The sequence below is a fragment of the Calliphora vicina genome, chromosome 1, assembly GCF_958450345.1.
Source record: "Calliphora vicina chromosome 1, idCalVici1.1, whole genome shotgun sequence".
In the NCBI taxonomy this organism is placed as follows: domain Eukaryota; kingdom Metazoa; phylum Arthropoda; class Insecta; order Diptera; family Calliphoridae; genus Calliphora; species Calliphora vicina.
The window spans coordinates 21923174-21946648 of record NC_088780.1 but is presented as its reverse complement, the minus strand read 5'-3'; the positions used below and the strand labels follow the sequence as shown (position 1 = coordinate 21946648).

General features: G+C 31.7%; 2 protein-coding genes across 2 annotated transcripts in view; one reads left to right on the top strand and one right to left on the bottom strand.

Annotated features, from left to right (window-relative positions):
* The first annotated feature begins 2152 nt into the window (after positions 1–2152).
* Positions 2153–12043, top strand: alpha-Man-IIb (alpha-Mannosidase class II b). The gene is made up of 5 exons (XM_065499256.1): positions 2153–3366; positions 6275–6367; positions 6579–8466; positions 10687–11215; positions 11283–12043. The coding sequence occupies exons 1-5, from the start codon at positions 2788–2790 to the stop codon at positions 12022–12024; spliced, it is 3831 nt and encodes a 1276-aa protein (XP_065355328.1). The 5' UTR covers positions 2153–2787; the 3' UTR covers positions 12025–12043.
* Positions 12044–19010: 6967 nt separating this feature from the next.
* The window catches only part of rec (recombination-defective), a 38069-nt gene continuing 33604 nt past the window's right edge, over positions 19011–23475 (bottom strand). The window contains exon 5 of the mRNA XM_065499184.1: positions 19011–19607. Within this exon, the coding sequence (XP_065355256.1) occupies positions 19214–19607 (394 nt within the window). The 3' untranslated portion in view covers positions 19011–19213. The remainder of the gene's footprint in view (positions 19608–23475) is intronic.

The following is a 23475-nucleotide window of genomic DNA, read 5'->3' as shown; positions in this document are numbered from 1 at the left end:
TCCGAGGGGCTAATCGAGAGCTAATTTCTAATTTTTGATTATTGATTTACTTCCGACGAGTCAGTTTTAGGAATTTCTTAAACTCTCTTGCCTTGGAGTAGTATTACGAGGACTTCCTCCAAAGTGTTGAGTTTTTTAAAGTACCTGTCTTGTGAAATATTTTTATAATTTTTGAAACTGCACTCAAACCAAGGCTAAGCTTGATAAATACAACGGCAACTCTTCATCATAATTTTCAATGGTAAAGAAATGGTTTACTGAATTTCGTTGTGGCCGTAAAAGCGCGGAAGATGCTGAACGTTGTGGACGCCCAGTTGAGTGAGGTCTCTGGACCTGAATAATTGAAAATTCACGATATGGTGTTGGACAATCGGATATTGAAAGTGCGAGAGAAGCTATTTGAATGATCAGAAAGTAAGGTATGAGAAAGCTTTCCGCAAGATGGGTACCGCGTTTGCTCACAATCCACCACAAACACAATCGTGTGACAACTTCTCAGGAGTGTTTGGCGTTGTCCAACTTCAATATGGACGAGTTTCTGTACCGTTTCATAACCGTGGATCCAGAGAACACACCAGAGACCAAACAGTAGTCAAAACCGTGGTTGTGCGAGAGAAGCTATTTGAATGATCAGAAAGGAAGGTATGAGAAAGCTTTCCGCAAGATGGGTGCCACGTTTGCTCACAATCGACCACAAACGCAATCGTGTGACAACTTCTCAGGAGTGTTTGGCGTTGTTCAACTTCAATATGGACGAGTTTCTGTACCGTTTCATAACCGTGGATCCAGAGAACACACCAGAGACCAAACAGTAGTCAAAACCGTGGTTTCCTCGGGGTGAATCGGCTACAAATAAGGCCAAGGTGGGTTTCTCAGCCAATACAGTCATGGCGACCTTTAAAAAGGTAAAACAATCAATGGCGAATATTAGCCAACTTATTGGAGTGAACTCATTCCACGACCTATGGGGAGCCTTTGAAGTGCTAGCTACAGTAGTGTGGAGATAATTAGTGGCTCCGAGTGGAGGGTTTCAGGGCGCTTCCACAGGTTGCGGATAGTGGAAAGTTCCGCAGATATGCGAAGCAGCTGTCATGGCAGTCGCGGACAATTAACGGTTCCGAGTGGAGTCTCAGAGGGTTTCCGGATGGCGAAGGACTCCTAACAAGTTCTGAGTGCTTACGAGACTTGAAAAGTCTAAGCGAGTGATTGGCGCCTTCAAATAACCAATAGCCAACAACTACCAACGGCTGTCCCTCATGTTAGAGGCGACTGGAAGCGGGCGTCGGAACTTGTAACAAGCGGCTCGCTATATAACTGTGATATGAGGCTTCTGGGGGTCATGCTGGCAGCCCCAGTTCCAGGATCGGATTTAGAAGCCCAATCAGCTACTCATCTTAAACCAACTGATGGCCGAAATCTCAAGTTTGGAGCCCTATGCTCCTTATAGAAAGCCCTATGGATCGATTTAATAATGATTTGAAAAAACGAATGCTTTTGGTCAAACCTGAAGGGAAAGGCTCGGCGGATAGAGACTTGACTCCACCGATGAAATCATCTCACAAACAAATGCCTATTTTGATGTCCTCGACAAATCTAATTATTTGGAAAGCATACAAAAGTTGTTGAAACGTTGGACAAAGTGTATAGAGCTTAAAGGAGACTATGTTGAACAATAAAATTATTTTTTTAGACAAAAACCTGTGTTTCAATCAAAAAGTCGCGCGCTTAATGACCCGCCCTAGTATCATATCTTTCGCATATCTAAAAGAAGAAAAAGAATCAGCTCTGTGTTGAAAGTGGTCAACACAGAGCTGATTTACCAACTACCTTAGTAGTTAAAAAGACATTAAAGTTAAACACGCCAATCTAGCACGTTTTTCCAAAAATGCGCTGACTGAAAAATGTTAAATATAGCGCGTAAAGCGCTAAATTGAAAATTAACACACTGATCTATAAAATTGACATTATACTTTAAATTATTTGCCAAACTATCATTAAACCCTTACAAATTCAACCACAAAAAGGCCTAAAGTCCTTTGTTTTGTATTAATAAAGAAATGCATCTTAATTTATAATTCAAAATACAAATAATTTCTGCAAAATCATTTCAAATTAACTTTAATTGTTTGTTTGTTATTTTCTTCTTTCAGATTTCCCAAAGCCAATAATAACAACCACAACGACAACAGCAGCAAAAAAGGTTCTAAAGATGCGACGGTAGCTGATATCTGACATGAAAAAAAACATACAAGTTTAAAAAAAAAGCAAACCGCAAAATACAATTAACAAGAAAAGAAACATACCAAAATAAAATAAAAGACAAACAGTCGGTATAAGAAAAAAAAATAAATAAAGAGAAATCAGAAAAAAACCAACTGCTAAGATTCTCTGGACATGGCTGACATGCAGTTAAATTAGTTTTTAAGATTGACATAAAGCCCTTGTTGTATTTGTAGAACAACAAATACAAACTCCAAATTTACAGGGCTTTGAGCAAAAAAAAAATAAATAAAAATCTCACACATAAACACAGTCAATATATAACAAATAAAATAACGATATCGAATACTCTTTATTATTTTTTTTTTGTTTGGTGTTCAACGAATTCTTCTCAAATAACCCCCACGGTAAAAAAAGAAGAAGAATTTAATCCTTTTTGAAAATTGAATCCAAAAATTAAAGTTGAGAGAGAGTACAACCAAAACCAACCAAACACGAGCAAAGTGAACGAACAGCGGTCAACCAACCAGCCAGCCAGCCAACCATTGAAACCAACAAATAAACAGCATGACATTTAAAATTTTTCGACGTGGTTCTGCACGTTGTATTGGTTTACTATCGGCTTTTATAACAATTCTGCTATGCCTCTACTATATCTCTATGGGTCAACCATCTATACAGCCCAAAGATCCCCTACAGGCCAGTTTATTAACAGGACAGCAACAGCAGCAGGCCACTTTAATAGCATCAGCGAATGGTGGCAGTGGCTCAGTGCAGCTGCAGCAACAACAACAACATTATAATAAAAATTATGCATCAGCTCATAAAATGAAATACAACGACAATGAAGATAATACAGCTTCAGCCTCATACAGACAACAACAGCAGCCACATAAATTGATAGCCAAAGCTGCATTATATAGCAATGACCCAGCTTTACAGACTGGCACCATAACAGCTGGCAATGGAGGGGGACTAGCAGGTGATGGTGTTGGCAGTGGTAGCACAAGTGGCAGTGGCAGCAGTACTACTTATGCCTCTGGCATGTATGTCAATAATCCTCAATGGGGCGATAAATGTTACATTCTAGATGAGAGTGATACGAATATTACAGCCCAAGAGGAATATGCTAAATTTGATTTTCAGGTAAATACTCACTACACCATTTCCAATTGTTTTTCAGAAGTTTCAAATTGTTTTTCAGAAATTTCGAATTGAATTCAGAATTTAATAAGACTTTGCAAATTCTATTTCAAAATATTCCAATTGAATTTCAGAAATTTTCAACAATTTCTAATTGAAAATCAGAATTTTTTAATTATATTTCAGAATTTTCTAATTACATTTCAGAATCGGGTGTATAACTTAAAAATACGGGATTTACAATAGATGGCGTATCTTTTGAACTCGGGTTTTGTTTTTAATTACTTATATGTCATTTTGAAGGGTACATATCTGTTATTGTTTGTGTGTGGGTAGTTTGACACGAAAGACAAAGATCGCTTAGGCCAGCCAACAAAGTTTGAAGACCAAGAATTGGAAGATATGGTGGTACCAGAAGGGTCCTATCTATTATGAGTTGCTGAAATCTGGCGTAACCATCACTGGGAACCCGTACCGAATACAACTGATTTGTTTGAAGCGATCATTGGCCGAAAAACACCCAGAATATGCGGCCAGACATGAATCTGTAATACGTATTCCATCATGACAACACTCGTCCACATTTTGCTATACCTAGACAAATTAATATATGTTTATTTATTTGTTTGTTTGTCTGTGTCTTATAGGAGCCTAAACTACTGGAGCGATTATATTGAAATTTTTACTGTATTTTACTGTATATCAAGTGGGCGTGGCACCTCCCATACAAATCGAATAGAATATATGGTTAACTATAAATGTGACAGACGCAAAACTTCGAAGAATTCACTTTTTTACCATTTGGCGCATCTTGGCGGAATTGGATAAATGGGCGTACAAAGTAAATAGTTATTTTCGAATATCTGCAGACCTATAGTTGTGACAGTCTTCAAACTTTATACGAGCCAATTTCTTATCAGTGCATGTAGTCTAACCAAAAATGAGACGGATCAGATCAGGGGGTGTGGCATCTCCCATACAAAGTAAATAGTTATTTTGAATATTTGGAGAACTATATTCGTAAAAGTATCTAAACTTTGTATGAATCGATTACTTATCACTATAGGGAGTTTGAATGAAAATGGGCGGTATTGAATTAGTGGGCGTGGCACCTATATATATTCCCGTCGTTCCTACAAGGAGCATAGGGTATTAACAAAGTTTTTCCATCTGGATCTGTTCATAGCGATGTTTATAATTTCATTCCAGCTAGTATGCATGTTTGTAGCATCGATCTCAATTTGTCTGCGCCACGTATGAGCTGGAAGTCCTCTTCTGCGGCTGCCTTGCGGGTTCCACTCAATAGCAGTTCTAGCAATATCTGAGCTTGGCTTACGTATGGTGTGACCTACCCAGTTCCATTTTCGCCTTTGTATTTCAACCGTTATAGGTAACTGGTTCGTTAGATGCCATAATCTGTTGTTTGACATAGTATGTGGCCAAAATACTCGAAGAATTCTTCTAAGGCATTTGTTTGTAAAAACTTGCAGGGCATTCATATCACGAGGGGCAGCATTCCACGTTTCGCAGCCATAAAGTAATGTAGATCGAACATTTGAATTAAATAGATTAATTTTGACACGGCGAGAGAGAATTGGAGAATTCCATATCTTATTGAGTTGGCCATAGGCTTGCGTCGCCTTTTTTATACGATGGGCAATATCTGCACCTGAGCCACCGGATGTTGTGAGAATAGCGCCAAGGTAACAGAATGAGTCAACCTCCTCCATGGTCTCTCTAAAGTTATTTGCGACATCTGTGTTAATTCGCATCACTTTAGTTTTGCCAATGTTTATCCTGAGACCAGCGTTCTTAGCAAACTCTGTGAGACGTTGTAATTTGATGGTCATGTCAGAGTACCGATGAGAGAGAAGGCAGATATCATCAGCATATTCCAGATCATCTAATCGGTCTCGAAGTCCCCATACGATCCCTATATTATCCGACATAGCCTGGGTCATAACAATATCTAACACAATATTAAATAACAGTGGTGACACCCACAACCCTGTACCAACGGTAATCTTTCTGCTAAGCTTTCCTTCGTGCTGAATGCGACAGCTTGCATTGATGTACATACTCTTGGCGAGCTGAATAATTTTCTGTGGGACTCCTTTACATTCAAGGGCTTTCCAAATCACATTGTGATTGAGAGTATCGAATGATTTCTCGAAGTCAATGAATATTAGATATAGAGGCGATCGCCATTCGACCGACTGTTCCACTATGAACAGTCGGTTGCTTACCCAAGTAAGCAACATAGCACCTATCATACAAAGTAAATAGTTATTTTCGAATATCTGAAGTACTATAATTTAGATGAATCAATTTAATATTACGACATGAAGTTTAATAAAAAATATGAAGGATTATTATATTAAACAGTTTGCCTGAAAATGTTGTGGATTGGATTAGTGGGCGTGGCACCACCCATACGAAGTTAATAGTTATTTTTGAATATCTAGAGAACTATAATTATGAAAGTCTTCAAACTTTACACGATTCTAACAAAAATTGGAGGAGTCAGAACAGGGGGTGAGTCACCCTACTATACAAAGAAAATTTTTATTTCTAAATATCTTGAGAACTTTAATTGCAAGATTCTTCAAACTTTGTTCTCTTGAAAAGCGCAACGGATTAAGCTAGCATACATATATTGTACAAAAATTTCAAAATAAAAGTTAAAAATTAGAAAAAATCATTTTTATGTCACCTTACCTAATAATCTGAAACATCTGAAATACAATTGGAAATGGTGTAGTACGAAAAAGAAACAAATTGTGAAAAAAAATTACATTTAACGATAACAATTTTTATGTTGAGCATATTTTTGAATTATTATGTTTATTTTCTTTTGTTTTTTTAATTCTTTGTTCTGTTTTTTTTTTCGTTATAATTTCCACCAAAACAGCCGGAATGGATACGTACCAAGGAGTATTGGGATAGAGGTTTCGAAGAACGTTTTGAAGCGCAGAAAAAAGATAAGCAACGACCACCATTAAAGGTAATTATGCATAAAGATTTAAAGCTTTTTTTTTGGTGTGTGAATTTAAATTTAATTACAAAATTATAAGCATTTCTAAAAGGTGATTAAGTTGATAAATGTTATATCAAAGAACAAAATTAACAACGATATTTTGACTTGGTTATTATTTGGTGAATCAGGCTGTCAGGCTATTTAAAACATTTTCTATTTTGTTCCTACTTCCTTCCAGGTCATTGTAGTGCCACATTCCCACAACGATCCCGGTTGGTTGAAAACTTTCGTCAATTATTTCCAAAGCGATTCGAGGCAAATTTTAAATTTAATGGTCACCAAAATGCAAGAATATACCGATATGACCTTTATATGGTCTGAAATAAGTTTCTTACAATTGTGGTGGGATCAAGCCCACCCCACCAAACAACGGGCCTTGAAAAGACTTATCGATTCGGGTAGATTAGAAATCACCACAGGTGGCTGGGTAATGACAGATGAGGCTAATGTTCATCTTTACGCCATGTTGGATCAACTAATCGAGGGACATCAATGGCTAAAGAATAATTTAAATGTAACTCCAACCGTAGGCTGGTCCATAGATCCATTTGGTCATGGTAGCACAGTGCCGTACTTGCTGTCGGGTAGTAATTTCGAGGGAGCCATAATACAACGTATACATTATGCCTGGAAACAATGGTTTGCTAGGCAGCAGAAGGGTGATTTCATGTGGACACCATATTGGAAATTACAAGAAGAGGAAAGCAACAAAAGAGGTAGATTGTTGACACATAATATGCCTTTCGACATCTATTCGATTAAGGGTTCTTGTGGTCCACATCCTTTTATATGTTTAAATTTTGATTTTCGTAAAATCCCCGGAGAATACACCGAATACTCTATTAAAGCCCAATTTATAACAGATGAAAATATCGAGGAGAAAGCTCAATTATTATTGGAACAATATTCGCGTACAGCTTCCTTGTTTCCTCACAATGTGGCTCTTATACCAGTGGGTGATGATTTCCGGTATAACAAAGAGCGGGAAGTTGATCAACAATATACGAATTATAAAAAACTAATCGATCATATAATGGCCAACAAACGTTTATACAATGTGGACATTGCATTTGGTACGCCCAAGGACTATTTTTCTGAAATTAAAAAGCGAACCAAAGAATTTCCCACTTTCAAAGGAGACTTTTTCGTGTATTCTGATATTTTCTCTGAAGGTAGGCCTGCCTATTGGTCTGGTTATTTCACAACTAGGCCTTCGTATAAAATTCTTAGTGCTGATTTGGAACAAAATCTTAGGATAGCAGAAATACTGTTTACCTTGGCTTATAACACAGCACGCCAGCAACATAACGAGAATGCCATTAAAATCTTTGAAAAAAACTATGAGAAAATGATACATGCACGACGTAATTTAGGGCTATTTCAACATCATGACGCCATAACGGGCACCTCAAAGGCAGCTGTAATGCGAGACTATGGCATGCGTTTGTTCGAAAGTTTACAGGATGTGGTGAGAATGCAAGAATCCACCATTGAATTGCTCATACAAAATGGTAGCCAACGGCATAATTTCCTTTTGAGTGAATTGGAAAGAGACAATTTCAGTAAATTACCACGCAAAACACCCATACCGCTGACGGCCTCTTTCGGACAAACCAGTGATTTCTCCATTGAGTTTACTTCTTCCTCGGCCGATGGTAAATCGGCTTCATTTGTTGTCTTCAATCCTTTAACCCACAAACGTATAGAGGCTTTAACCATACGCACTACTACACCCTACATAAAAATCGTCAATGAATTGGGTGTGGAGTTGAGAAATGTACAAATTAATCCGGTATGGAATATTACCGATCCCTATGAAATGGGCATGGGTATGATGGGTTCCAGCAGTTCGTCACGCATTCGTATATCTAAGCGGCAGTATGAGGTTATGTTTGTGGCAGAATTGGATGCATTGTCGTTGACTTCGTATAAAGTGGTAGTGGATGAGGTGAATTATAAACGTTTCATGTCTTCAATATACTGTGATGAATGTTCGGATAATGTGGAGGGTACAACGGAAGCACCACTGACGAAGGAGGAATTTGTTGTCAAATCGAAACCACCAGGTGAGTGGACGTTTTTTGTTTTTTTATGTATAAAAATTTGGTATATGAAAACAAATGCTACATCGATGCTGATAGTCCGACATCTTTTTAGAGTGAGCAATTTCGCTATCATAACTTTTTGCAAATATTTAAATAAAATGGATTAAAACAAGAACTATATTCGGCTGTTCCGATTCTTATATAACCATCACCAAATTATATTTTAAAATACAAATTTTAAATATTTTTAGCTAAACAAAATTTAAAAAAAATCCAATTTTTTTGGTAATTGTTGTTTCTTAAATTTTGTTTCCAATTTTTTTGAATTTATTAATTTATGACAAAAAAATTTTAAATATATTTAATATAACAAAATTAAAATTTTTGTTTTTACAAAATTCCAATTTTTTTAAATTTATTATTTATGACAAAAAAAAATTTTTTGTTAAAAAAATTCGTGTTAAAAAATATTTTTCCCGATTTTGACCCATTGTAGGTCCAGATAAAAATTTGGAATTTTTTTAAAAAAAAATTCCATTTTTTTTCCAATTTTTTTTAAATTTATTAATTTATGACAAACAAATTTTAAATATTTTTAGTTAAACAAAATTTAAAATTTTTTTTTTCAAAATTTAAACAAAAATTCCATTTTTTTTAAATTTATTATTTATGACAAAAAAAAATAAAAATTTTGTTAAAAAAAAAAATCAGTTTAAAAAATATTTTTCCCGATTTTGATCCATTGTATACAATGCTATGGACTTTGAAAGATCTATCATTAGATATCCATATTGTCTATATTAATGACTAATCCAAATATAGATCAAAAATAGGCCAAAAATCTCGGCCATTTGTGGGCCGATTTTCTCGATTTTAAATATCAATGAGCGGCGGAAAATTTTTAATTTTCTGCTAAAATTAGTTCTAAGCTAAATCCAAAATTTTTAATATTAATTAGGATTTGGTTACCTTAATATAGAAAGGCCCTAACTCGTGTTAGGGATCGAGATTTTTTTGCTAAATATGATATATGATTGGACCATTTATCGAAATAATCAAAAATCTGGGCTTATAAAAAACACGAATTAGGGGCTTTCTATATTAAAGTAACGATTTATTTATTTTGTTTACTATTAAATAGGTTTCATATATACAGAAGTTATGCCACCTAATTTTAAGGCGATTGATGTAGGGTATCATATGGTCGGGCTTCACAGACTATACTTTCTTACTTGTTTTTTTGTTTTGCCTAAATTAGTACCCAAAATTGCAAAAGTATTTATTTTTATCAGTCCCCGCACATTTTCCGATAGATTGGGTATAAACAAGTAAGAGAGCTATATTCTCTTCACCAAATTATACTTCAAAATACAAATTTTAAAATTTTTAAGGTAAACAAATTTTTTTTCCAAAGTTGTTTTTTTCATTTTTTGGAAAAAAATATTTTTCGAATTGTTATTTTAATTTTTTTTTTAAATTTTAAAAAAAAATATTTTTTATATAAGAAATATTATTGAAATATTTGCGTGTTTATAGGATATTTTAGCATTTTGAGTAATAATAAATAAGAATTGTAAAATTAATATGACAATATATATGTACAAGAACTTGTAAAGCTACGTATACACGGTTCGTAATCTTACAATATTGTCATAAAATGTTCAATAAATGGTTAACACCCATGTGTTTCAACATAAGTTCTCATGGTTGTGTTAACCATTTTCTGAGCATGTTCCTGGCAATCTGACAACAGTGTGTACGTAGCTTAATTGTAGTTTACAAGTGCAAAAAGCTACAAGTGTTGTGAAAATTTTATTGAAACACAATTCATCAGCACTTGTAAGAATTAGACTTGTGATTGTAACTTGTAAACTTGTAGAATTGTAGTTTAGTGAAATAGGCCCCTGATATTCTGCCATAATTTTGCTATTGTAAATTATTGCAAACATTGCAATGAAATGGAAATATTTTTTTTTAGTAATATCTGGAATTTCTTGTTTACGTTCATTACCCCTTGTACTTGATAAATTTTTATCATGATAAACGTCAAAATGGTTGTTAAGATAAAAAATTATCAATTATAGTCTCAATTTATTAGTATTAATGCTTCGTTATGACAAAATTGTCATTTATTGTTATGATAAATATTTGTCAAGTATAGACGGGGGGTTATGGAATATAGATCTTTGTATTCAAAATATCAGCCTTAAACTTATATTTATCTTCTCTCCTCTCATCCAGGCGATGTACAGCTCGAGAATAATTTCATGCGTTTGCTATTCGACGAAAAGAACGGCTTCATGAAGACAATAACACGTAAAGGACCCAATCAACAGCTCCTCAATCCCATGCAGTGTGCGATTAAATTTGCTGCCTATCGTAGTGCTCAGTTCCATTCGGGCGCCTATCTGTTCAAAACTGATCCCGAACAAAGTGAAGCGGAAAAAGATGTACTCGAACAGTATGAAGATAAACGTATTATTATAACATCTGGTCCCATAGCCAGTGATGTTACGGTTATCTATGGTCCATTCCTGGCCCATACTGTAAGAATTTTCAATACAAAGACCCATCTAGATGCGGCCATTTATATAGAAAATGATATAGATTTTGAACCACCGCCCAAGAATAGAGAAACCGAATTGTTTATGCGTTTTGTAACCGATGTGGATAATATAGCTCCGGTAAATAAGGATACTCTGAAGGAAGGTGATACTATACCGGAATTGCCGGAATTTTATACAGATCAAAATGGTTTCCAATATCACAGGTAAAGGGAGTTATGAGTATTGTTTAAGATATACAAATTAAAATATGTTTCTTTGTTTTTTTTTTAGACGTACTAAGGTTCCTTCAATTGGCATTGAAGGTAATTATTTCCCCATTACTACGGCCGCCTTTATGCAAGATGACAAAGTAAGATTTACTTTATTGACCACACATGCCCAAGGAGCAGCCAGCTATGAACCCGGCCAACTAGAGGTAATGTTAGATAGACGTACTTTATATGATGACTATCGCGGCATGGGTGAGGGTATTGTAGACAGTCGTCTAACACGTCACAAATTCTGGGTACTTATAGAGGATATGCCTACCGCCACTGCAAAACACAATACATATCAAGTACCCAGTTTGCTAACCAACTATCTGGCGAATGGTTTACGTTATCCTCCCACCACTTATTTTGTGGAAAACTTCGATAATCCACCACAATTAAAATCCCGAGCATTGCTCTTGGACCATGGCTCCTGGCCCTGTGATGTGCATCTGTTAAATTTCCGCACCCTCTCCGAAGAGCAATTACAATTGTTCCCCTCTTCATCGGCTCTCATGGTATTACAGCGCCAGGGTTACGATTGTGCGGTACACAGTAAAATGGTAGATTTATCGAATGTATGTCCACTTAATAAAAAGGGTCTGGGTAAAGTAAGTTTTAATAAATTGCATTTGCATAGTTTAGAAACGACCAGTTTAACTGGCATGTTAACATCACAACAACGTAAACTTTTGAAATCCTTTAATGACATCACTCTTAAGCCCATGGAAATTTTAACGTTTAATGTTACTTTTAAAACTTAGATTTTTAAAAGCAAACAAAAAAAAACGAAACAAAACCTAATTTATTATATGTAATCATTTATTTAAAAGTTTAAAGGGCATTTTGTTTAGTTTATTTTTTAATTATAAATTTAATTTATTATTTGTATATTTTCTAAGAATCTCATATTATTTATTTTATTTACCTTGTTGTATAATTTCTATAATTTTGACTGATTTATAATTTTTATGTTTTTTAAACAGCTTTAATTAATTCAGACTGAGTTTTTTTATGACTATTGTTCCCTTTATTTTTTTTCCATAGACATAAACATACATTTACTACAAATAGGTACAAATTTTATTTTAAATTGTATTTATAACTACTACTACTATTACTTTTTTCTTTCCAAATACAATACAATACCAACAATTACTAATCTTACAAACATATTTCTTTTTAATCATTCCAACTTTTTAACTACAGTCTTTTTTTTAAATACAACAATAGCTTTCTTTTTTAAATATAATTTTAAATTTTACTACAGTATTTTATTATAATTTTATGATTTAGATTTGGTTTTTGTTTTCCGTTTGCTGTTTTTTATTATTTTATAATAAGAAAATAGTAATCATTTTTAATGATTTGCTGTAAATTAGAAAACAAAAACAAATGTTTAGCTTGAGTTGAAAAAATGCAATTAAATTTGGCAAAATGTGATGATGGTTTGTAAGATGTTTGGAATGGGTTTGATTTTTTTTATAATTGGTTGATTTGATTTATATGTATTATTAGTTTGATGTTTATTTAAAATTCAAATAATGTATTTATAATATTGATACATTCTTAATGTTTACATACTTATATATTTCAAAAGAAACAATATACATTCTACTTTCGATATCACCCCTTTCTCACAAATCAATCAGGGGGCAAATTCTCGTAATCGAAATTAATTTCGAACTACATTTTATTCGATATTGAATAAGAGAATCTCAAAAATAAAAAAAACAAGTAAGAGAGTTATATTCGGCTGTGCCGAATCTTATATACCTTTACCAAATTATACTCCAAAATAAAACTTTTAAATATTTTTAGGTAAACAAAATTAATTTTTTTTCCAAAGTTGTTTTTTCCTTTTTTGAAAAAAAAAAATTTTTCGAATTGTTTTTTTTTAAATTTTTTATATTTAAAAATTTTTTGTTTTGTTTTTCAATATTTAGCGAAAAAAAAACTTTTTGTGAAAAAAACAAAAAAAATTCGGGTTAACACATTTGGCGCCGTGGTACTCAATTGAGTACACATAAATATTAGGCGATATTTTTAAAATTTTAAAAGTTTTTGTGATTTTTTTCTCGTATTTATCTTAAAAAGAGCCTGTTTCCGCTAAACTAATACAAAAAATCTTACTTTATACGTATCAGCTGTCAAAAAATAGACTTTTAAACTTAAAGAAAATTGGTGTGGCGAGATAAGCACAGATTTTCCGTTTTTACTGTGTTGCTAATTTATTTTTTATTTTATTTTCTAAAAGAAAACATTTATATTTATAAAATATGTAAAAATAAATTGTCTGCCATTTACTTTTACAAAGTTATCCTATTTTAAATATAACAGTACTCAATTGAGTACAGTGGCGGAATCCATATACAAATTTTGCCAACACTGTTATGTTTACAGAAATATAAAAGCAATATTGGAAGATAGTGACAGTGATTCTTTCTATGATTTCGCAATCAATTAACAGATGAAGAAGAAGGTGGTGATGAGAACATGACAGCTGACAACTTACCCAGAGATGTGACAGGCAACATTGAGGTTTTTAGACTTGACTTAAAAATATGTATGGGTGTACTGATATTGATTTGATATAACAAATAACCCAGAGAGGATTTATAGTGGTCTTATGATAAAGATATTGGCAAGGAAATTTCGTTAAATTCAATGTCAAAAACGGATATTGCTACACTTACGATTTATATTTTTTAATTTTATTAATCCCCTAGGGTTAAAAGTAGTAAAAAAATACCTGAGAAAAAGGAGAGGTATTTTATTGATAACTTTTTTACTAGTTGTATTATTATCTTGGTTGATCTCAAGGAAAAAAGAATTTGTGCGATTGGCAAAATTTGAGAGAACGGAACAAAAAAGTTTCCATTAAGATTTGGGAAAGAAATGAATGAAGAAGAGTGGGATTCATATGACTATAGGTGGAAAGACAATAGCGTCTGTACAATGGCAACAAATTATGACACAATTGAGCTATTAGGAGCTGTAATTTATGTCAACATACGAAAGGTGTTTCAGTTTTATAATTAATATATGGGAGGTATAGATAAACTGTACCAGTACATTTCACTTTACAAAATTGCCATTCGTGGTATGAAAGGTGGAGGCATTGTTTACCTATGTAAAGGATATGGCCACTACATACGCTTGGCGGTTATATGTTTACTCTATGCAGCGATAGCATGGATCAAATTTTATTCCGACGATTCATTACAAGGTCCTATTTACGCCAAAACGCGAAAATAAAGCTCGACTTTCATCTTCATTGTTCCTAGGGTATAGGTTACTTACCCAAAAAGTTGGAAAATCTATTAAGAAGTTTTTTATGTCATGCAAGAGTTCGCTTGCAATGCAAGAAATGTTTAAAAACATTATGCATTGAACAAAAATATTTTGAAATTTCCCACCTGTATTACGCCGCTGTACTCAGTTGAGTACAAATTACTTTTTTTTAATTTTTTCATACTTTTACAATGAATAAAAAAATTAACTTTTTTGTTAATTATCGCTGCTGGATTTATTTTGGCAGTTAATGAGTTAAAAACTATTTTTTCCGATTTTGACCCATTGTAGGTCCAACTTACTATACAAAGGTCTTTGAAATATCTATCATTAGGTATCCATATTCTATATTAATGACTTAGTAATCCAGATATAGGTAAAAAATCGAGGTTGTCCTTGTTTTTTCATTATATCTCAGCCATTTATGGATCAATTTTAAATAGCAAGGATCCAGAATATATATACTTAATTGGGTCGGAAAATTATATTGTGGTAATTACAAACGGAATGACAAACTTATACAGTGACGGACATTACAATAGAATCACTACCAATATTTCATTTAAAACCAGGAGCAATCATAAGGATTGGTGTGGGCCAGAATGTGTAGTGGACGGACGAAACGATCATTAATTTAATTGGCAGTGATGATAAGACATGGGTTAGACGTCCAAAAAATGGCAAAAACCAAAAACGTTTAAACATGGTTGGGGAAATATTATTATTATAGGGGGATGCTTTTCTTGGTATTGCGTTGGTCCAATTTATTGGATTAAAGAAAATATGGATAAGCAATTGTAGTAAATATTTTGGAGAATGTTATAAAGCCACATGCAGAATGGAATATGCCCTTAAAATGGCTCTTCCAGCAAGATAATGACCCAAAGCACACGTCAGGTCTTGCCAGAAAATGGTTTTTATATAACAAAATTCATGTTATGGAATGGCCGTCTCAATAACCAGACTTAAATCCTATGGAAAATAGTAAAAGACAAACTCGGACCTGAAAAATTGAAAAACAAGGAAGAACTTTGGCAGAAAATTCAGGAAATATGGTATGCAATTTCCCGATCTACATGCGAAAGTTTGTTAAATTCAATCCCCAAAAGATTTGATGCTGTTATTAGAAATAATTGATAAGCAACAAAATATTAAGAAAACAAAGAATTCTTGTGATTAAGTACATATTATAAATTTGTCTGATGCTCAAAACAGATTAATTCAATTTTAAAATCACTAAACCATTCCATTAAAGCATTTAATTAATAGGCTTAATTCCTTATACATAGCTTCAATCTGTATTTATTTCTTAATATAATTAATTCCCCAATAAGCCCTACAGATTCAAGATTTAAGTTTTGTGGGAATTTGAGTAGAATGCTAACAAAATTATGTATGTTTTAAACCTGAAAAATATTTTAAAAAATTCAATATTTTTCAAACAAAAACAAAAGGTGTAATACAGCTATAATTCAATTGCTTGACACTGGATTAAAGGCTTGAATTACACTTGTTTTCAACTTTAATTCCTGTAAAAATGCTTATTGGTTCTTTATCGAATAATTTCATTATTTTTTCTTTAATTCAAATCCATTACAATTTAGATATAGAAAATATATAGATTAACTCATTCAAGTCTATTACAAATTAGAAAATAGTTTCAATTCATTTGAAAAAGGATTGTTTCATTCAATATGGCTTAGATTTGAATTAACAGAAATTGAGTCATTCAAGGATTGACGAATTTCTATTATGAATTAATTCCATTAAGAATAAAAGGCTTTGAATAAAGCTAAATAATTATTTCTTTGGGAGTGGTTGTATGAAATGAATTGTGGACATTTTTAAATCATGAGATTTTAGTTAAGTTGAATTAATTAATTTAAAGATCTGACGCAGACATAGTAAACGTAACTTTTGTGAATTAGTTTTATTCTCAAAGATTCCTATGTCACTACATCTAATAAGCCTCACCTCTTTCGGCTAGAATAGGCTAAACTTGTTTTTATTTATATACTAGCTGTCCCGGCAAACGTTGTTCTGCCATAGCTCACACAAAGTTTGAAGACTCTCACTATAATAGTACTCCAGATATGCAATAATAAACGTTTACTTCATATGGGAGGTGCCACGCCCATTGTACCTATATAGGTCAATTGTGAATCTAAACCATCCAGGGACCCACTCAAACACACACAACAAATTTCATCGAAATCGGCCCAGCCGTTAATGAGGAGTTCAGTTACTAACACACGTACAGAAGAATTATATATGTATATAAAGATATTTTTTATTTCTAATTCTTACATATTCCTATTGGTCTCAATGCCTCTTTACTTTGGAAAATTATTCCTCACTCGAATCATTTTATCCAAGCCCTTCGAGTCAACTACAAAACATTAATTTTTAACGTAGCAACCAACCGCTTCTTCAGAAGTTAATGCTCCCCATTTGTTTTAAGTGTGGAAGATCGATTAAACCGAAAAATCAGGAGGTTTACTCCGTAATTCGAATATTTAGATGTATAACCCCAGAATTATTAAAACTTCGGAAATGACAAAAATTAAACGGAATATGAAGGAGTTAAAACAAAGTCGTTGGAAATAGAAATATTAACTAGGTAATCGAACCTAATTTAATTAAAGCTTATTTGAGGAGCTGCAGAACAAAAGGTACTTTTTCAAATTTTTTTTACAAATTAAGTTTTTGTCATTTTTACAATATTTGGGTTGAAAAATCTTCTAGAAAAAATCAATTTACCAAAATTTTTAAATTTTCAAAAAAGTGCCTTTTGTTCTGCGGCTCCTCATTTCCTTTGAAAAAAACCATCATCACATTGCCAAAGTCCAAACAAAAAAAAAAACAAAAAACTATTATTAGTGCAATATATGCCAACCACACGTCCTCTCTATTACAAAAACAAAGATGCAAGTAAAAAAAAATCAAATAATTTTTATATATTTAAACAAAACAACATATATTTATGTATATTAAATTAAGTATTTAACATTTATAAGTAAAGTACCTTTGTCTCGAAACATAACAACATTTTAAAAGAAACACACATATTTTATTTTTAGTTTATATTTAATTATTACAGCAAGCTTCAGTTATTTTAATATTATATAAAAGGTTTATTTCTCAGGCATTATATAAAGTATAATTATAAAACAAAATACATATAAAAAATATAAAATAAAAGAAATATAGGAAAAACATCACAACAAGGCACTTAGATTAGAAATTAAACTCACGAAATTTAGATTATAAACAAAATTTTTAGAGAAACAACTAAAGAATACGGATTTTAATATTAAATATGGGACTAAAGTTTATAGAACTTTTAATTTTTATTTGCCAAAATTTTGCTATAATTTTTATTAGAAAGAAAATGGTTTTATTTAGGGCCATATCCACTACTAATGGGATTCTTTGGTTTTACACAGATTCAATTTTGTAATTGATATAATATTGAAATTTTGAGTACTTTTTTCAGCAATAATTCTGTTGTTGCTTGAAAAATGCGCTAGATGTGAAAATTTGGCCCACATAATATTCCATTATTAATTACCATATTTCTACTTTAAATTTGTATCAATAAAACTGAATTTTTCCAAAAAATATTTAAGTTTTCATTCTAAAAATTATAAACATACTTATTTATTAGTCATGTGCAAAGTTCTATACATCACAAGTGATTATCAATATAACGAATTCATTTTTACCAAAATCAAAATATTTTAATTATAATAAAGAAAATTTTTTAGATATATTTTCCATAATTTTGTTTAGCGACTGATTAACTTATATTTATAAAAATATTTATTTGCATTATAGAAAACATAATAAGTAATAATAAACAATTTAAACAATGTTAAAATAAAACAATTACTTGCCTTTTTAGTGAAAATTTATTTAAGATAAATAAACATTCAAACTTAAAAGAATTTTTTTTAGCTCTAGTTTTATATTATAATTTCTACTACACTTTAGAAACGAACCACAAAATTTAGAAAATATATACAAACAAACATTTAAAATTAAAAATATTTTTTAAAATTTAGAATAATTTTGACAAACTGGAATAAAAGCCAAATAAAATATTAAAAAAAAATTACCAAACAAAATGTTAAAAAAACCAAGAAAATTTTATTAAAAAACCAATTCTACATGTATTTGCACGAATTTTGAAAGTAAACAATTTATAAAGTTAAAATAAAACACAACAAAAAGAAATTGTAAATAATATATTACAACAATTTTAATTTTTATATGTTAAACCATTTTTATAGCCTCATCTTTTCTAAGTACATAATTAAATACCATAGTTACTATTAGAACAAAACAAAAATAAATAAAAACAAATGAAAACATCTTAATTCACATCTAAATATTTAATAAAACCAAATTAAATAAAATAATATTAACAGTTTAAAAAAAGACATTGTAATGGTAGTTCATAAATATTATTAAATAAATTTAAATAAAACTAAAATCTATATATTAATACATATTTAATACATAAGTTTTAGGAAAAACTTCAAGTAAACGAATACTTGAAATACATGGATACTTACAAGAAAATTAAAAAAAAAGTAACAAAAAAAAAATTCAATAAAGTAATAAAAACCAAAAAAACTATATGTGTTCTTATTCTTATTAATCCATCATTACTTCATACATATTTGGACCCTTTTTCAATAATATACCCTGTAAATTGACTATATCTATTAAATTTGTTACACCACACTGTATACCCACCCGGCGGGCCATATCTTTTAGTTCATCAAACTCAAATATGCGACGCGCCAAAGCACTGGAGCGCATTTGCAACATTTGTATGAATTTTCGCAAATTTGCTTGACTACCCGCAACTCCTCTGCCCGTTGAGATGCCAGTGGCTGCATTTGTATCGACATAATCTCCCAAAGCCATATCGGCATTACTTTGTCTTACCAGAGATATCACGTCGCGTACATGGAGTGTGGTGACCTCACTGGAGAAATCTATGCGGGCACGGGCTTGACATAAACGCATAAGGCCAGCTAAATGACTGAAAAAGATAAAAAAACCAAAATAAAATTGTTTAAACATTAAATTTACCAACATCAAACAAATTTCAAAAAAATTCCAAACAAAAACTTCTAAATTATATTAAAATTGCTATAAATTTTAATTTAAAATTTTCATTATAAATTTCGTAAACCGATTTAAAATGCTAAAAAAACACGTTTTTATTTGAACACATGTGATTGTTTTTGTCCATCACTGTTGTCGCGTTGTCGCCATTTTTGTCGGTTGAAAAATTTAGCTGAAACACCAGGAGCCCAGAATTTAATAGTAGGTGTGATTTTTAATTTATTTATTTTAAAACCTCCTTAAAGTATGCATTAATAAATTTACACAACCACAACAGGGTGCAAAATAGGAATAAATACAAGCGCCCTAAAGTATGCTGTGATTTTTTCAAACGTAATGTAAAGCTTTACATTGCAGTAGCTTTGTTTAATGGTAAGTTTACATATGAAAATAAAGCAAACACACAAATAAATAAACGTTTTCTTGTGTTAAACAAGACATAACTAAAAAATTTTAAAAATTTGTTTTTGTTTTATATACAAAATTTTCAAATTATGAAAATTTCTTAACTAATTCATCATTATCTATCAAACATTCGATTTTGGCATTTTTGTTTTTACGTTATTTTGTATTTTAGGTGACGATATATGTATAAGTTTGTCATTCCATTTGTAATATCCACATTTTTCATTTGCAACCCCAAAAAGTAAAAACTGTTTTTTTAACCCCGATAGAACTTACGAAAGGTTTAACTGCCAAACGAACTGTCATATTGCGCTAATTTTTTTACATTTATGATCAGTATACCCTGGCAAATCATCGTTAATAGATTGACGCTTGAACAATGCTACTAAATTATCCAAATTTACTTTGAAAATCAGTCATCGAATCCCGCAACTTATAGAGGACTGTTTTATTGCAAAATTTTGTTCAGTCATGAGGCTCATTTTTGGCTTAACGGGTTTGTTAATAAATAAAATTGACAATCCACAACAGACCCTCCATTACATTCAAGAAAAATGCACCGTATGGTGCGGTTTACATGCTAGTGGCATCATCGGACCTTATTTCTTTAAAAATGAAGCCGTTATGATCAATTTAAATTGTTACCACAAAAAACGATTTTTTGTTTGAAAATATGGATGGCATTGATCCGGGCGAGATATGGTTTCAAAAGGATGGTGCTACGTGCCATACGGCGACCGATAACTTTATTTCGAGAAATGTACCTTTCAATTGGCCACAAGTTCGTGCTATTTGACACCTCTCGATTATTTCCTGTGTGACCACATGAATTCACTGGTTTACAACATTGTATTTCATATGTTATTCGTGACATATGGCCAGCTTTGATGATTAAGAATGTAGACTTCATTAAATATCTAAAAAATTTATTTGGTTTTAAAATGTAATTGGATACAAATAAAAAAATCGGATAAAAATTTAATACAAAGGGATAAACTGACTCGATTTCTAATTTTTCTAATTTGTATCAGAATGGTTTCAATTTCCATGTAGAACGAATAAATTCCAATTAATTCTGTTAATCCCCAAAAAATAATTATTTTATTTTTTTTAATTTTGAATTGGCAATGTTTTGCTTATTAAATCAAAAATTAAGTAAAGATGTTAATTAAAACTTGAAGAAATCCCAATAATATTAAACAAAATTCAATTGCATTTCAAAAATTTTAGTTTTACTCTTTGTAAAAAAGCAAAATACTAATATAATTCCACTTTCGATCAGAATAGAATTCTGTGACAGCCCAGAACATTCACGATTTTTTGGAATAATTTGAATAATGTGCTTGTTATTGATTATTGATGTGGTGACTTAGCAAAACAAATTGAATAAATGAGAGCGAATTCGACAGATGTAGCTTCAACAATATGGCCACAATCAACTGTCAAAGATCGAAAGACCCTTTACATTTTTATACCTTACATCACCATAGTGGGGAGGGTATAATGCGTTTATGCAGATGTATGTAACGCCCAAAAATATTAATCGAACACCCACCTTAAAGTATACCGATCGACTTAGAATAACTTTCTGAGTCAATTAAACTGAGCCATGTAAACCTTGTGCGCAGAGTACAGGTCGCAATTTTGAAGTTATTTCGATAAAATTTGGTACATATTATTTTTTCGGCCCAAGGACCAAGCCTACTGAAACTGGCTGAAATCGGTCCATTATTTCACCTAGCCCCCATACAAAGGTCCTTCCGAATTTGGACTTTATCGGTCATAAATGTATAATTTATAAATGTATCTCCACAAATTGCGCTCCAAATAAGTTGTATATATACAAAATACATGTCACCAAATTTTGTTACGATCGGTCCATAATTAGTCATAGCTCCCATATAGACCCGCTTCCGAAAATCACTTTAACGTGCATAAATCGCTTAAAAATGTTAGTATACTCACAAAATTCAACATAGCAAACTTTCATATAGACACAAATCACACGACCTAATTTCATGGTGATCGGTCCATAATTGGTCATAGCCCCCATATAAGGCCCACTTCCGAAAATCACTCAAAAATATATATTATTGAAATTTTAAAAGAAAAATGTTTTTGCTATTTTACTTAGTCTTAGGTATTATATGGTCGAGCTTGACCGGCCATACTTGCTTACTTACTTACTTGTTTATTGGTAAATTTGTTGTTTTTCAATGTGAATATATGAAAATCAAGTTTTATAAAAAAAAATACAGCTGCGGCAAATGAATGACGAAACGTATGCTCTGGCATATTTTTCGCAGCTTCCGGGTCAATATTTTTTATGTTGCTGATGCTCAAATGAATGTTGTAGAAAAGTTTAGGACCCAAAAGCAGAAAATTTTACCAAAAGGTTCTTGGTATGGCAAGCAATATGCAGTTGGGGTAAAAGAAGCCAAATATTTGTTACAAAGAGCTCTATACATACCGAAATTTACAATAAAGGATGCTTCAATTCATAACAAGGTCTTTAGAGTTACAAGAACAATAATGTGGTATTTGTATCAAGAGAGGCAAATCCTCCAAATTGTCTGGAGCTAAGGCCAGTCAAGAGATATTGGGCTCTTGTTAAAAGAGAATTGAAGATCACATAAAATGTGTCCTAAAGTGAGGTAGATTTTAAACGGATATGGCAAAAAGTGAGATTCGAACAAAGTGACAGAAAGCTCTACAAAAACCTTAATGTAAGGGTTTCCGGAAAAGGTGATTAGAACTATAAAAATGTTTATTTTTTTTTTGTAAATTGTAATAATAATTTCAATCAAATAAAAAAAATAAAATCTGCTTTCATTGTTATTAACATTTATATATGTTAAGATTTTTTCGATCTCAGTCCTTAGTACCAATGAACACTATTTTACTGGTTTTGTTCGATATAATTTTAAAATCACAACTGTCCATTGCTGCTGTATGATGTTCATGTTGTCTCACAACATGTATGATACACTATAATGGTTCGAACTTATCTGGAGGAAATAATCTTATGTATGATGCGTAAAAGTTTACAAAAAAACGTTTAAATTGTATAAATTAAATTACATGTAAGTTTTTGTTAATAAACAAACCAGTAAACACAATAATGGTTTATTAACCAAATATAGGGATACAAGAAATAATGATGAGTAGGTGCTTAACAAATGATCGCATACGCAAAATCTTACAATAGTTCTTATTAATAACATAAGATTTTCGTTAATAAATTAATGAATTTGAAGGTTAGAATAGTTCTTAAGATTGAAGCCCTTAAGCATAATCAAAACCCAAAAACAAAGCAATTTAACTAAAAAGATTTTGAATATAATTTGGTAAATTTCTTTTAATTAATGCAAATTATT